This window comes from Bufo gargarizans, unplaced genomic scaffold, assembly GCF_014858855.1.
Source record: "Bufo gargarizans isolate SCDJY-AF-19 unplaced genomic scaffold, ASM1485885v1 original_scaffold_1406_pilon, whole genome shotgun sequence".
Classification (NCBI taxonomy): domain Eukaryota; kingdom Metazoa; phylum Chordata; class Amphibia; order Anura; family Bufonidae; genus Bufo; species Bufo gargarizans.
In genome coordinates, this window is record NW_025334344.1 from 33,332 (window position 1) to 50,021 (window position 16,690).

General features: G+C 43.7%; 1 protein-coding gene across 1 annotated transcript in view; it reads right to left on the reverse strand.

Annotated features, from left to right (window-relative positions):
• The window catches only part of LOC122923254 (F-BAR and double SH3 domains protein 1-like), an 89,307-nt gene that overhangs the window by 30,657 nt on the left and 41,960 nt on the right, over window positions 1-16,690 (reverse strand). The window contains exons 4-6 of the mRNA XM_044274035.1: window positions 6,888-6,961; window positions 4,391-4,535; window positions 813-949 (exon numbers count right to left, since the gene is read on the reverse strand). Coding sequence (XP_044129970.1) covers window positions 813-949; window positions 4,391-4,535; window positions 6,888-6,961 — 356 coding nt within the window. The remainder of the gene's footprint in view (window positions 1-812; window positions 950-4,390; window positions 4,536-6,887; window positions 6,962-16,690) is intronic.

Genomic DNA, 16,690 nt, shown 5'->3' on the forward strand with positions numbered 1-16,690 from the left:
ACTTAGGGTGCATTCACACGACCGTAAGTGTTTTGCAGTCCGCAAATTGCATATCCGCTAAACACGGATACCGTCCGTGTGCATTCCCCATTTTGCGGACCAAACATGGCCGGCGCTATATAGAGAATGCCTATTCTTGTCCACAACCATGGACAATAGGACATGCTCCATATTTTTGGCGGGACCGCAAACGGAACAATGGATGCGGACAGCACACGGTGTGGTGTCCGCATCTTTTGAGGCCCCATTGAAATGAATGGGTCTGTACCTGTTGCGTAAAATTGCTGAACAGATGCGGATCCATTTATACGGTCGTGTGAAAGCACCCTAAACCAGGACAAACCTTGTACTTGCAGCTGTAGACTGTGAGGTCACTATAATAACCCGTTGTTTTGCGTGCCTCACACTGGCATCTTCCATAATGAAATGTTTACAATTTTGCAATTCTTAAAACAAACATTTACGTAACAAAGCATAAGGGTCCATTCACACGTCCGTGGTGTGTTGCGGACCCGCAAATTGCGGTCCGCAACACACCCGGCCAGCACCCGCTATAGAAATGCCTATTCTTGTCCGCAGCTGAGGACAAGAATAGGACATGTTCTATCTTTTGCGGCGCTGCGGACCGGAAGTTCGGGGCCCAAATCCGGAAGTTCGGGGCCGAAATCCGCTTCACGTCCGGGCCCATAGAGAATGAATGGGTCCGCACCCGTTTCGCAAAATTGCGGAACAGGTGCGGACCCTTTTGCGGACATGTGAATGGACCTTAAAATAGATAAATAAAAACCTACATGTACGCTTTTCCATCTCACCTGGCTTCAGCATCAGCAGCCTTCTCTTTTGCCACTTCACTGACACGTTCCATGTGGACGTAACGCTTCTTGGTTTTGCTGACTTCTTTCACAGTGTCCAGTAATTCATTTTGAACTTTCAGGAGCTGCTCTATGCTCTGGCAAATTAACAGAAGAAACTACTGAATTAGTTAATGTAAAGGAAGAATCGCACAGTAAAGTATGTGAACATGAAAGCTCCTTTATAATGGAAAAATATTGAAATGTAGTAATTACTACAATGATCCATGCTGCATTCAAAGAGGGGAAAACCTCCATCAGTGGAATATTACTAGCACTGGGTCTTCGTCCCCATATTTATCTCTAGGACCCAAAGAACCAGAAGGAATAACAAGATAGAATATGTATTAATATATATTTTTTATTGAATGTTTAATATTATATTTATAGAGAATGTCACCTCTGGCAGTACAGTAATATTTGTATGAAACACTTTTTAGTGACTCCAGATCAACAATTTGTATGTCAATATTCATCCCCATTCTCCTGCTATGTGTCCACAAACCAGCCATGGAATGCACTGAGAGGACTTCTCTGCATGCGCACATAATGGGGAGGACTCCAGGAGAAGTCCTCTCTATGCATTCCATGGCCATTTTATGAGCGCATAGTGGTGCAATAGGGGTAATTATCAACATACAAATTACATATCAGGAATTATTCTACTTAATACGGCTTGCCAGGGGTAACAGATTTGATTTAACAAACTTATTCCAGCCTGGAATGTACAAACGGGAAGAGGAGAAGAGCAAATAGGAAAGGGAGAATAGTTCACTGTGGGATCACATCTCTGCCAAAGTAGGTATCCATAAGTTCTTATAGACCCCCAGGGGGTCATTTACCAGCTGATATACTGTCTGGCAAACATCTGCTGGGTCTAAAAAAAAAAAAGGAGGGGCGTGGGCGTGAAGGGGCAAGCTGCCAGGCCCATTTCATTTATAATTTTCTATGCCTGTTTTAGGTGTAGAAAATGTTCTAAAGCTACGCCAGCAAGGAAGAAGATCCCCCGCCAGGAGTATTAATTGACCCATTAGTGTCTTCAAACAAATGTCCTTCTGAACTTGAGAAAGTTATCGCCAAGTGAGTGGGAGGGTGAGATTGTTTTCTCAGAAAGTATGCATAAGATTTCCTCTGGACCTTTGATATTGGGGAGGTGGGTTTAAGGATAGGGTAGGAAGAATTTAAGTATCAACAGAAGTACTTAGGATTAGTCCAGACTGTTTTAGATGTAGCGGGTCAATACTTATCCTTGACGACATCAGCCCAGGCTGGTGCCTAAAAAGTCACGAAAGTGATACAAAGAGTTTTTCCCGTTTTAACCAGTTATTAATAAATACTTTATTATTTTCTTTTAAATACGTTCTTCGGGCAGTGTGATATGTATATTCTTAAGTGAACGTACACCCTAGTATCTTTACTGTGTGAGACAATCAACCGAAGTACTGCCACCTGGATCTGGTTGTGCATGATTTAGTGGTTAGGCCAGTAGTGGAGTAGCTATCAGGGTGTAAATGGTGTATTGAAAACAGTAAAGTAATGATAAAATGGAGCTGTGAGGAATATGGATTATCATTTATTGGCAGCCCTAAATTGTCACTTGATTCACCTTTTGGCATGTACACAGTCAGTGTACATGCAAAATATGTTCCCACCCCCCAGCCATCTGATTGTCAGCTAGCAAGGGAGAAAGCCCCAGGGGTCCAGGCTTCAAGGAGGCCCAAGGTGGATAAAGTCACACCTCAACCAGCCAGTTTGGAGGCAAGCTAATCCTGCAGGAAAACCCCCAGGAGGAGGTCTCAGCCCTTGCCCAGGATCAATGATAACTCCCAGACATTTTGGCACCTACATTTCATAAGGGATTATGAATCATCCGTCCATCCCAGGCATAATTAGGTTATCTTTTTGCGATCCTGGGGCAAAGGCAAACATCCATGTAGTCCCGGCTTGAGGCTAGGATGCCCGGCAGGGAAGATATACATATCTCTCCCCACAGAAACCACATAACGGCACCATGTTTGGACTCTAGTTGTAGCCGGAACCCAGGCAAATCAATTGGGCCCGGAACCATCTTCCTGAGACATTCTGGTCTGGGGCTATGGCTTGCATGGGTCATTTACTGCCAGCACCAGAGAAGGAGGGGTGGACCCTATCCATAGGAGGGAAGGGGAGCGGACGGCTACAGGTCATAAGTCCATTCAAGCCAGCGAGCGGTGTCTTTTCTGAAGGGAGTCACATAGTGCCAATGTGTTTGTAGAGACCAGGAACCAGCTGACATCACTGCCCCCATGTGACTGCAGCCAAGGACTATTCCACCCTTATCACCCTAAGGAACTTTCATCTACCCGGTAACTGACTTTTGCTCTGCTTAACCCTGTTGTACCTATTTTACCTGTATCTGTAACCTCAGACCACTGTATATATTCTCTGTGTATATTGTGTTATATCTAGTGTGCCCTTAAGGCGATTAAATATATAATTTAATCTTGTGCTATCTTGTATCTCGATAACGAATCCCCACGTCCGTGTTTCCGCCTAGATATAAGCTACCGCGGGTTGTTTTTTCACCCTATATAATCCCGTTAGCGGACCGGGCTTATATTAAACGAGAACCCTGTGGCAGATTTCCTGGGCTGAGACAGCGCTGTTTCCACTGCGGCAGTGAAAAAGCTCTCTCAGCTTGTTGCCTCTCTGTGCCCGCGTGGCCAGGAGGTGTATGTGTAAACTGTACCAAGCTGACCTTACCTGCTCCTCTGGAGGGCGTAACGTCACGCTTTGGGTAACAAGTGACCATACTGCGTCTCGTGAGCTCGATGTATGTTATGTCAAGCGAGCACGAGGCGTGGTATTCATCACAGGAGCCTCTACCCAGTTCATATGGAAAAAGCATGAGAGTTTTCTACAAATAAATGCAACGGAGGATGTGCTGAGATCTATTCGTACAAAATCGATCTGTGAGAAACAGCTGCTGCGACAAATCTACAAGCAATGACACAGAGATGCATTCATATGCGTTTATTTTGGGCATGCAGAAGATGGTTCTGGAAAGGAGATATATGGGCCCTATGTGTTATTTTCAGTGCCATAACCCCATACATGAAGGAAGACAACCAGTTGGATGTTTTACACATGATATTAAGTAGGTCTATAGGGGAAAAGTTGGGGAAAGCTTGTAGACAACCTGGAGAGGATACTATTAATGCTAGTTCACACACAAGCGATACATCAGCATGCGATCTGCAATATGCCCTATTCCTCAAAACAGGGTTTGAGGTATACCCTGCATTGATAACATGAAACTGGAGTACCCATTTAATACTTATTCCTGGAAAAATAGTAATATTTTCCCAGAATTTACCTGTAATATTAGGCATTAAGATATAGGTAGCCTGCACCAATAAAGTTCTAAAATTTCCCTTTAGAGGTCGTGAGGTTAAAGCCACATGGTACAGCCATGCCAGGTTGGGGCGCAGTGGTCATGCGGCTGAGCACCACACAGCCATGCATGCAAATTTATTTAATAGTTTTTTTCTTTATTTTACCTTTTTCAAGAGCTGTTCCTTTGCAATTCTGGCTGTTTTTGCAGTTTCCGTTGTCAAATTTCTGTAATTCTCTGCAGCTGTGACTCGGGTTTGTCCTATAAATGCTGTTCCTTCCATCATAGACCTCCACACTGAAAACACGCTCCTATGAGGATAAAAGAGGTTATTCAGCTAAGAATCAGAAACATCTAAAAATAACAATAAACAGGATACACACGAGATTTATTATGAGTGCAGGGAGACAAGGGGGTGTTTTTACGATTTTCATGTGTGGCTAATGGAGGCAGTATACAAAAAAATACAAATAAAGAAAAATGTATTATCATAAACTACCATTATGTTTTATATTTACTATAATATGCTGTATAATTACCTAATGCAAATATTGTGAGCTGGTTTTTCTAACCATTATGACTGTAAGCCCTATCTGAATGCTAGAGTCAAGAAGTTTGATCAAGATCCTCTGCCGGAACTCAAAATTAAAATACATGAATATTACTTTATTATAAATATATTTCAAAATACCTTTCATTAGTTATAATGGCTCATTTTGTCTGTGGAACAATCATCAGGGGAAATAAAATGGCCGTCATCCTATTAGTACACACAAAACCTGTCCTAATCACAGAGGAGGACAAGTTACTTTACAACACTGAGGTAAAGAGCTGCCTCATCCTCCACTCTGCTCAGCGTGTCAGGGATTATGATCCTGAATACAGATGATAAGCTCTTCAGCTGAATCTCTGTAGGAATGGAGCCCATGAGGAGACATGAAGTACAGAGAAGAGGATAATAAGCAGCAGCACCTGTATGCAGTCTCCATTACCACAGTCCCACATTACCAAAGTCTGTCCTCTCCATACTCTCTGCACTTTATGCTAAAGATGATATTAAACTGTATTCAGGATCATAATCCCTGACAAGCTGAGCAGAGAGGAGGATGAGGCAGCTCTTTTTTTTTTTTTTCAAAAATTGTTTTATTCGTTTCACCATATGATAAAGAAACAGTACAGGATTTTGAATACAGCTTCAATGCAAAGGTGATACATCATTTTATCAATTTTATACACAATAATGAAAAATATCCCAACCCCCCAATTTCCCCCTCCCACCCAACTAGGTCACTTCAGCAAAACTGTCTCCAGGTTTTTCAATCTGTCATTTCTAGCATCTCCTGATATATGTCCTATCAGTTTTCCACCGGGCTCACTCCCTCACTTCACATTAGAGGCTAAATAGCTAACTTCCCCAGGGTGCCTTTGAGGGCCTCTAGACTATACCATTCTGTATATTTGAATGACTGCATAATGTCCTTAATTTCCTCCTGTGTATAATTATTGGCAATAAACAGTTTCCACCTTTTAAAAAACCCTTTGTTTTTTTTTATCTTTATTCGACTCAGTGTCTAACTTATCCAGGAACATAAAATGAACCATCTGCGCCTTCACATCAGGAAGCCCAGGCATCTCTGCCTTCAACCACCGCTGCAGTAGGCATCTCAGCGAAATCACCAGAGCTGCATCCACTATCAAGGGGGGAGAACGCCGCAATTCTTCAAAGTCATGAAATAGCATAACTTCTGGAGCTAGTCTCATGTCGTAATTCCAAATTTCCCCAATCCAATTTCTTATCATGAGGCAGCTCCTAACTTCAGTGTTGTGAAGTAGCTTGTCGTCCTGTGTGATTAGGACAGGTTCTGTGGGCACTAATATGACGGCGGCCATTTTATTTCTCCTGATGATTACTCTCCAGACAAAATGAGCCATTATAACTAATGGAAGGTATTTGGGAATATATTTATAATAAAGTAATATTTAAGTATCTTTATTTATTCCCGGAGAACCCCTTTAACAACGCAAGTGTGAAACAGGCCTAACCATTAATTCTAATTAAAACCTTTTCTTGGTTTGGCTTCAAGCGCCACTCACAAGCTCTGACAAATATATGGAAAGAGACTTTGTTAGTGAGACCACCCCTTTAACTGAAGTTCAGTAATCTTTCCTCTGTTTTTCCAGGGCTCTTCTTCCCCAATGCAATACCACCTTTGAACAACCAACAGAGAGAGGTATGGTTTGCAGTTGACATGTCAACTACCAGCAGACAGTGCACATACTGTAGCTGCTTTATGTAACAACTGCCTGTAATGGGCTACGTGGGCTATGAATGCATGGAGAAAGAAACTGCTTTCAACCAAGGTTAGGTAGCTCTGGCAATTCATACTGGTGGCTATTTTTTTTAGGTTACTTGGGTGGTCTATCTAGCACCCATGTCCTCTCCTGAATTATTGGAGTATTTTTTCATACATTTTTCATAAAGAAAACAACAGGAAGATGGCACTAAAGTGGTCAATCATCCACACGGATACAAGTTTTCAGTAATTGGCTGGAGAATGATAATAAAGACAATTAGGACAAATAAAAAGACAATATATAACATTAGTACTTGATGGTATTTAGCTTTCTGCGGTTTCACATATTGGTCATGTGGAGGCACCTACCTGCATTCACTGGTTTCATTCTTTCCTCGATGCCAATCTCTCTTAAGGTATTGACTTGCCAACCTCTGTAAAGCCTGAAGGTCACAAAAACAGCAAGATGATAAATGTCCTCGGTCTGGCTACGGTGCTTATTGAAACATACCGATTTCTTAGCATCTCTCTGCTACATTTAGCACTTGCACATAATGCGCACACATTCCAGTCAGATCAGTGCCAGCAGACACAAGGGTTAGAAATACTCTCACAAATATTGGTTCTAGCCAAAAAGGATGTGTGTATAAACTGCCAGTAACATAGTTCACACAGGAACACGACTGACCCATGACCACAAAAATATGTTGATGCATTTTAGGAGGATGAATACCAGCTAAGAACACGATAAAGGGTGAGGATTGCAGATTAGAATCATTGTGCAGATCTTTATTGCTTTTGCTGGCAGTAACCTGAAGCAGGAATTACATTTTTATAAAGATTGTATATTAGGCTCTGTTCACACTATCGTCATGCTTGTGTTTATGAGAGCAATGACCGATATGATATCAGATGCTCACAAATCACAACAGATCCCATTGAGTTATAATGTCAGGCTTCCAGCATTTTTGATTAACCCCTTCAACCCCGGGCCTGTTTTCACCTTCCTGCCCAGGCCATTTTTTGAAAATCTGCATGTGTCACTTTATGTGGTAATAACTTTAAAACGCTTTTACTTATACAGGCAATTCTGAGATTGTTTTATCGTCACATATCGTACTTCATGACACTGGTGAAATGGAGAAAAAAATAAAAAATTATTTATAAACAAAATACTAAATCTACCAAACATTTGGAAAAATTTCCAAATTTCAATTTCTCTACTTTTATAATAGATAGGAATACCTCCAAAAATAGTAATTACTTTACATTCCCCATATGTCTACTTCATGTTTGGATCATTTTGAAAATGACATTTTATATTTTTGGGAGGTTAGAAGGCTAGGAAGTTTAGAAGCAAATCTTAACATTTTTAGTACAAGGTGGTTAGTACAAGGACATCCCTCTTGTCCTTGTACTTAACCGCCAGCATGTTCTCATGGAGGAGAGCCTTACTGTCACTTTTTCGGAGTAGTTGCCCTACCAGGGATCTAGGGAGCCCTCTCTAATTTTTTTGCACTGTGCTGCAAGCCACAGTACCTCGGGCTTTTAGGGACATGAATAGGGGTATGCTGGTGTAATAGTTATCTACATAGAGGTGATAAACATTATCCAGCATTGGGTGCAGTAAGTCCCACACAATCTTGACGGTAACTCCTAGGAGGTGGGGGGCGGGGGGGGGGGCATTCAGAGGGTTGTACCTAGGTGTCTAGCATATGAGGATGTTGGGTTTTGAGAAATAAATAGCTGGGCGTACAAATTTGTTTGGGTCACGATCAAATTTATGAATTCGTCAGAGAAATAGATTTTGAAAAAATCTATTTCTGTGAAGCCTGTGCAGTCAATCTGGATTCCAGAGTTTCCCACAAACTCTGGAATTTGGGGCTCATAATCCTCAGGCGGTGTGGACCATAGGGGATCACTCGGGGGGGGGGGGGGGGCTACTTCATCTCTCCTGGGGCGTCTCCTTGAGGGTGCCTCATCACCGGATGACGATGATGATGAAGGAGTTGAGGAGTAGAGGAATGTGGCATCCTCTTCTACCTCACCTGCAGACTCCGTTTCAGAGGCAAGGATGGCGTATGCCTCTTCAGCGGAGTACATTCTCTGGGATGAACTGGTCATTTTTATTTTTATTGGTGTATGTAAAGTGAAAATTGTCAGGGGGGTGTATGAATTATATAATTATAATGAATTAATTAAAATAAAATTTATGATAAAGAAAAAAAGAGAAAGAAAGATAAGAGAAAAAGATAAGTGAAAGAATTAGATAAAAAAAAATTAAAAAATAAATAAATAAAAATACATATATACACTGTGCTGGATCTGGTTCCTAGAGTTCATATTGCATATGTGAACTTCGCCTTCAAAGTCATTGTTCCTTCAATGAGCGCAAGGTGTTCAGGCTCTCAGGAAGCAAAGCAGCCCCAAACCATGATGCTCCCTCCACCATGCGGCAGTGGTGGTGCTCCAAGCCCGCCGCCGTCTCCCTATCTTAGATGGGCACTGGTGTTGCATCATTCACCTAGCTTCTGCCTGGCTGCCAGACTCCTGTGTCTCACGCTTCCTATGTGTGTATTTGAGAGATTTTCTGCGGGATTAATTCCCTTTCTGGTCCTGTGATCAGCTACTTGACTAATGAGCTAACTCTACTATATAGCGGTACTGCTGAGCTCACTTCCTTGCCTAAGCAATAGGTCTAAATTTCTAGAGCTTGTAAAGGGCTAAAATCCGTTTGTTTCCCAGTGTTCCGACCTCTGCTTGATTGCTGTATTCGGACACTTAGCCACCTGCCCTGACCTTTAGATTGTTGCAAGAATTCGCATGAACTCTGCCAGCCCTGACTTCCTGTTTCAAGACTGTATGTATTGCCTGATCTCTCAGTGCCATGAACTAGTGTCTTTGATGCCAGTGGATCAGCAGCCAATCATACCGGGACTATTCCAAGAGGTAGTGGCCTGGTGGCTTCCCTGCAGCCAAAGCCAGATCCCTTTGTAGAGATTAAAGAGTGAAAAACGGGGATTGTCAGGATAACACCCTCAGGCCTAGCCCAAAGATTTTTGGTGTCGGTGTGCAGTGTTCATTCTACTCGAAACCTAGTATTTGTACTAAAAAGTTCTACTTTTGTCTCATGTGTCCAAAGAAAAGTTTCTCACAAGCATTGTATAACATTCAACAGTGCTCCAGACTAAAAAAAAATATCAAGGAGCCATTGGCTCCTAACCTGAAAAATTTAGGAGACAAATGAAATTTTTAGTCGCCAAATTTAAAATACATATAATATAGCTGGGATGCTTAGGAGCATGTTTTTTTTTAAGCTACAGCACACAAAGTTAAAGGGGCTGTGCACTCATTTCCATGACCTGTCAGACTAGCCAGATTTGTGTTGGTAATCCCTAGGTGCTGGGTCCTGGCTCATTCGTTTTCCTCCACTGCTTGTCTGCTTTTTCGGGAATCTCATCCATACAAAAACTTTCCTTGAAAGAGTAAGGGCTCATCCACATGAACGTATTTTATTTCTGTATCCGTTCCGTTTTTTGTGTGCATTCGATTTCCGTATTTCCGCAAAAAAATAGAACAGGTCTTATTATTGTCAGTATTACGGACAAGGATAGTACTGTTCTATTAGGGGCCAGCTGTTCCGTTCCGCAAAATACGGAATGCACACGGTTGTTAGTCGTATCTTTTGTGGACCGAAAAATGCATACGGTTGTGTGCATGAGCCCTAAAGCACATCATTTAGATTTGGATGCTATGTTCTCCTTTCAAACCTTTTAGCTACTAAGAGTCATTGGGGTACAACCCCTCTTACCCTCAAACAGGAGTACAGCACCAAGCTATACTGACACATTGTAACAAACCCACAGCTCTGTCACCAGGATGGGTTTTCAGCCTCTGTACATATGCGTTTATTAATTGTGTGTTACTACCTCACTATTTTCAAACTCTCTGCTTGTAGTCAGCCACTGGGACACTGAAAACTATCTTAACCCCTTAAGGACTCAGCCCTATTTCACCTTAAGGACTTGGCCATTTTTTGCAAATCTGACCAGTGTCCCTTTAAGTGCTCATAACTTTAAAACGCTTTGACTTACCCAGGCCGTTCTGAGATTGTTTTTTCGTCACATATTGTACTTCATGACACTGCTAAAATTGGGTCAAAAAAGTTAATTATTTTGCACCAAAAAATAAAGTTTTTACAATTTTTTTTGAAAAATTAGCAAATTTCAAAGTTTCAGTTTCTCTACTTCTGTAATACATAGTAATACCCCCAAAAATTGTGATGGCTTTACATTCCCCATATGTCTACTTCATGTGTGTAGCATTTTGGGAATGATATTTTATTTTTTGGGGATGTTACAAGGCTTAGAAGTTTAGAAGCAAATTTTGAAATTTTTCAGAAATCTTCAAAATCCCACTTTTTATGGACCAGTTCAGGTTTGCAGTCATATTGTGAGGCTTAGATAATAGAAACCTCCCAAAAATGACCCCATTCTAGAAACTACACCCCTCAAGGTATTCAAAACTGTTTTTTCAAACTTTATTAACCCTTTAGGTCTTCCACAAGAGTTAATGGCAGATGGAGAAACAATTTAGAAATTTCTATTTTTGGGAAAATTTTCCAATATAATCAATTTTTTCCAGGAGTAAAACAAGGGTTAACTGCCAAACAAAACTCAAAATGGGTTGCCCTGATTCTGTAGTTTGCAGAAACACCCCATATGTGGTCGTAAACTACTGTTTGGCCAAACGGCAGGACATAGAAGGAGGGGAACACCATATGGGTTTTGGAAGGCAGATTTTGCAGGACTGGTTTTGTTTATACCATGTCCCATTTGAAGCCCCCTGTTGCACCCCTAGAATAGAAATTTCAAAAAAGTGACTCCATCTAAGAAAGTACACCCCTCAAGGTATTCAAAACTGGGTTTACAAACTTTGTTAACCCTTTAGGTGTTCCACAAGAGTTAATGGCAGATGGAGAAACAATTTAGAAATTTCTATTTTTTGGAAAATTTTCCAATATAATCAATTTTTTCCAGGAGTAAAACAAGGGTTAACTGCCAAACTAAACTCAAAATGGGTTGCCCTGATTCTGTAGTTTGCAGAAACACCCCATATGTGGTCGTAAACTACTGTTTGGCCAAACGGGAGGACATAGAAGGAGGGGAACGCCATATGGGTTTTGGAAGGCAGATTTTGCAGGACTGGTTTTGTTTATACCATGTCCCATTTGAAGCCCCCTGTTGCACCCCTAGAATAGAAATTTCAAAAAAGTGACTCCATCTAAGAAAGTACACCCCTCAAGGTATTCAAAACTGGGTTTACAAACTTTGTTAACCCTTTAGGTGTTCCACAAGAGTTAATGGCAGATGGAGAAACAATTTAGAAATTTCTATTTTTTGGAAAATTTTCCAATATAATCAATTTTTTCCAGGAGTAAAACAAGGGTTAACTGCCAAACAAAACTCAAAATGGGTTGCCCTGATTCTGTAGTTTGCAGAAACACCCCATATGTGGTCGTAAACTACTGTTTGGCCAAACGGCAGGACATAGAAGAAGGGGAACGCCATACGGTTTTTGGAAGGCAGATTTTGCTGGACTGGTTTATTTACACCATGTACCCTTTCAAGCCCCCTGATGCACCCCTAGAGTAGAAACTCCATAAAAGTGACCCCATCTAGGAAACTACAGGATAAGGTGGTTGTTGTTTTGGGACTATTTTAGGGGTAAATATGATTTTTGGTTGCTCTATATTACTCTTTTTTGAGGCAATGTAACAAAAAAATTAAATTCTAAAAATGTTTCTACATTCGCTATTTAGTTTTGTGGAACACCTAAAGGGTTAACATAGTTTGTAAAGTAACTTTTGAATACCTTGAGGGGTGTAGTTTCTTAGATGGGGTCACTTTTTTGGAGTTTCTAGTCTAGGCTACATCAGGGGGGGCTTCTAATGGGACATGGTGTCAAAAAAAAAACTGTCCATCAAAATCTGCCTTCCAGAAACCGTATGGAGTTCCCTTCGTTCTATGCCCTGCCGTGCGGCTATATAGCCATTTACGACCACATATGGGGTGTTTCTGCAAACTACAGAATCAGGGCCATAAATATTGAGTTTTGTTTGGCTGTTAACCCTTGCTTTATTACCGGCAAAAGGGATTCAAATTGAAATTTTGCCCAAAAATGGGTGTTTTGGCACCGTTTTTGTTTTATATTTTTAACACCGTTCATTCGAGGCGTTTGGTCAAATGTTATTTTTATAGCGACGACTTTTACGCACGCGACGATGCCCAATATGTATGGCTCTCAGACTTTGGAGACACTAAGCAGGCATCCTAAAAACTGCGGCCCTCCAGATGTTGTAAAACTACAATTCCCACCATGCCCTGCTGATGGCTGTAAGTTGTCTGGGCATGCTGGGAGTTATAGTTTTACAACATCTGGAGGGCCGCAGTTTGAGGATGCCTGCTCTAAAACTAATATTTTTTGGGGAAAAAAAATTGTTTCTGTGTCTCCAAAGTCTAAGAGCCATAGTGTTTTATGTTCTCTAGTGGACTGTTGGGGATTATAAAAATTTAGTACTCCATGGAAGTGTGATACTCCCTGAAGCAATCGATAACGCAGAGGCCCGGATGATCGGGGCACGTGTCACATTGAGTGGTGGTGTCCTTCCGTATCCCCCTCTTGTGACACACTCTGCATCTTTTTTGGGTTCGTCCCTTCTTTCCAGTATGGGGGACCACACCTGGAAAGTGTTGGCCAGGGACGATCCGGGCGCCTCCAGTTCCCGAGGTACTCCGGCCTGCTCTTTCCCGGTCCGAAAAGATCAGGTCTTTGAGGACTGCCTAATAGAATTGGAGGAATGTCCCTGTGCTGCCAGCGCTTCGGGATAGTACAAAAGAGTTGTACATGGCAACCTGCACCATGTAGACCGTAACTTTTTTGTACCATGCCCGGGTTTTGCGCATGGCATTATATGGCGTGAGGACTTGATCAGAGAGATCAACTCCTCCCATATACCGATTGTAGTCGACGATACAATCGGGCTTGAGGACCGTTGCCGCGGTACCTCGCACAGGGACTGGGGTGGTGCTGTTACCGTGGATTGTGGACAGCATAAGGACATCCCTCTTGTCCTTATACCTGACCAGCAACAGGTTTCCACTGGTAAGGGCACGGGTCTCACCCCTGGGGATAGGTACCTGGAGGGGGTGGGCAGGGAGGCCGCGCTGATTTTTCCGCACGGTCCCACAAGCGAACGTGGATCTGGCGGCAAGGGACCTGAACAAGGGAATGCTGGTATAAAAGTTATCCACGTACAAGTGGTAACCCTTATCCAGCAGTGGGTGCATAAGGTCCCACACGAGTTTCCCGCTAACACCCAGAGTGGGGGGACATTCTGGGGGTTGAATACGGGAATCTCGCCCCTCGTACACACGAAATTTGTAAGTGTACCCTGAGGTACTCTCACAAATTTTGTATAGCTTCACGCCATACCTCGCCCGCTTTGTGGGAATGTATTGGCGGAAACTGAGTCTCCCCTTGAACGCAACGAGAGACTCATCAACCGCGACCTCCCTTCCAGGTACGTAGGCCTGCTGAAATGTGGCCCCAAAGTGATCGATGACCGGCCGTATCTTATACAGCCGGTCATAGGCAGGATCACCTCGGGGTGGACATGCTGCATTATCGGAATAATGCAGACATTTCCGGATGGCCTCAAACCGGGGACGTGTCATGACCATACTGTACAGTGGGGTCTGGTATAGGACGTCCCCACTCCAGTATTGCCTGACACTGGGTTTTTGGACTAGACCCATATGCAGCACGAGGCCCCAAAATGTCCTCATTTCGGCTGCACTGACCGGCGTCCAGCCACCGGGTCTAGCCAAAAATGAGCCTGGGTTTTGAGCGACGAACTGTTGGGCGTACAGATTCGTCTGCTCCACCATCAAATTCACCAGTGGGTTACTGAAAAAAAAACTAAAAAAGTCTATTTCAGTAAACCCCACTGTGGGAATCTGGATTCCAGGATTGCCAGCGAAATCCGGAATCTCAGGCTCAAAGTCCACTGGGGGACACCAGCTAAGTTCATCGGCAGGGGGCTCCGGTGAACTTATTTGGTGGGCCGGGAAACCAGTACGAACCCCAGGGCGGCTCGTACTAGGGTGGGCCACAGGATCCCTAGCATGTGTGGCCCCTGGCTCCGCCTGGCGGCGTCTCCGCCGCCTTGGTGGCTCATCGTCATCCGATGATGATGAGGATGCGGATGACAGAAGGAATGTGGGGTCATCCTCATCCTCACTGGGGCTCTCGGAGTCGGAGGCAATCTGGGCGTATGCCTCCTCGGCCGAGAACACCCGGCGGGCCATGGGTGTGTGTGCGTGTAGGTGTGCGTGTGTGGAAACCTTTATTATATGTGCGTGTGTGTGTGGGGGCAACGGGTGTTCGCGTACTAAAAAAAGGAAAATAAAGGGGCAAGTGTTAGGAAAAAAAAAAAAAAAAGTTCAAAGTTGCTGATCAGCGGTACAACGCTGATCAGCGGTGGGGCAGGCGATGCGCTAACAGTGGACGGACGCTAAAGTGCCGACCAGTCAGCGAACGCAGAAAAATAAAAAAAAAGTGGTGGTAAGGGGGCTAGTGGTGAGGGGGGGGGGGAGGCTGGGGGAGGGCTGGTGGGGGGATGGGTGGGGGGGGGCTGGTGGTGATGGGGGGCTGGTAGGGGGGGGCAAGTGGCAGGGGGGGCTCTGGGGTCTGATAGATGGATCAAAAAAGTTTTGTGTAAAAGTTCTTTTTTTTTTTTTTTTTCCTAACTAACTTTTCCCTTCTTTCCCTTCCTAATGGTGCCTCTCCCTCACTGACCCTAACCTACCTGAGTGGCGATGGGTGCAGGAGGGTGATGGATGCCGATTAGGGGGACACAGGAGCTGGTGCTGGACGATGCTGCACGGTCAGGGTGCTGGACAGGAAGAGGAGGGGAGAGAGGAGCGCAGGAAGTTTGAATCTCGCGCCTCTCTCCCCTGCACCAATCAGCACCCTGGACAGCAGTGTTCAGCACCAGGGCCAGCACCGCCTCCTCAAATCCTCGGACTGCGATTGGTGGTGTAAAATTACGCCACCGATCGCAGTCTTTTTCCGGTTCATCGGGTCACAGCACACCCGAATGGACCGGAAACGCAGAAAACCGCAGGTCTGAATGGACCTGCGGTTTTCTGCGATCGTCTATACGGGGGGGTCAAATGACCCCCCCCTGCGTTGTTACGGGATGCCGGCTGAATGATTTCAGCCGGCATCCCGTTCCGATTAACCCCCGCGGCGCCGGAATCGCGAATTGAAGCCATGACGTACCGGTACGTCATGGGTCCTTAAGGATTCGGGAAACATGCCGTACCGATACGTCATGGGTCCCTAAGGGGTTAAAGGGATTCTGTCACCAGGATTTCACTTACTGAGCTGTTAACATGACCACATCAGACTTCACAATTTATATTACAATATACTAGTATTACTGCGCTGTGTCTTGTAATTTGTCTGGAAAATCCTAAATAAGGAGCCCAAGGGGCTGTCCCTCTGTCCGTTGGAGCCCAGCCGCACCCCTTCTCCTGGTGCCCAGCACCGCCCCACTGCTAATTTATTCACTCCTAATCACCGACCTCATATACCTTGTGCGCCATAATCTAAGGCGATGAGGAGTGAATAAATTAGCATTGAGGCTGTGCTAGGCTCAAGGAGAAGGGGTGCGGCTGGTCTCCAACCCTACTAAACCAGCATACCGCCTGATTCGGATTAAAACAATACCCTTTCTTTTGTCTGTATGCTGAGATCCCTGCATTTTTATTCATATACAAGGCTGACTCCTTGGAGCACTGCTTTTGTAACACCCACTGTGCTCTGTGCACTCCCTCTCCCCTTGACTGACAGAGCTATCAGAGCTGTCCTAGCATGTGCATAGTTTATATTATATGTACTATAGCCTTAACATAATGAGAAGAGTAGACTTCTATGTTTAGAAAGCTAATATACATATTACCGCTTTATTCACAAGCACAATATATGATTATAACCAATTACAGTTGCAAGAAAGTATTCCAATGCTTTATAGGAGACCTGTCATCCACTGTATGCTGCCATACTAACGGCAGAATAATGTAGAGACAGGTGAGTTGATTGCAGCA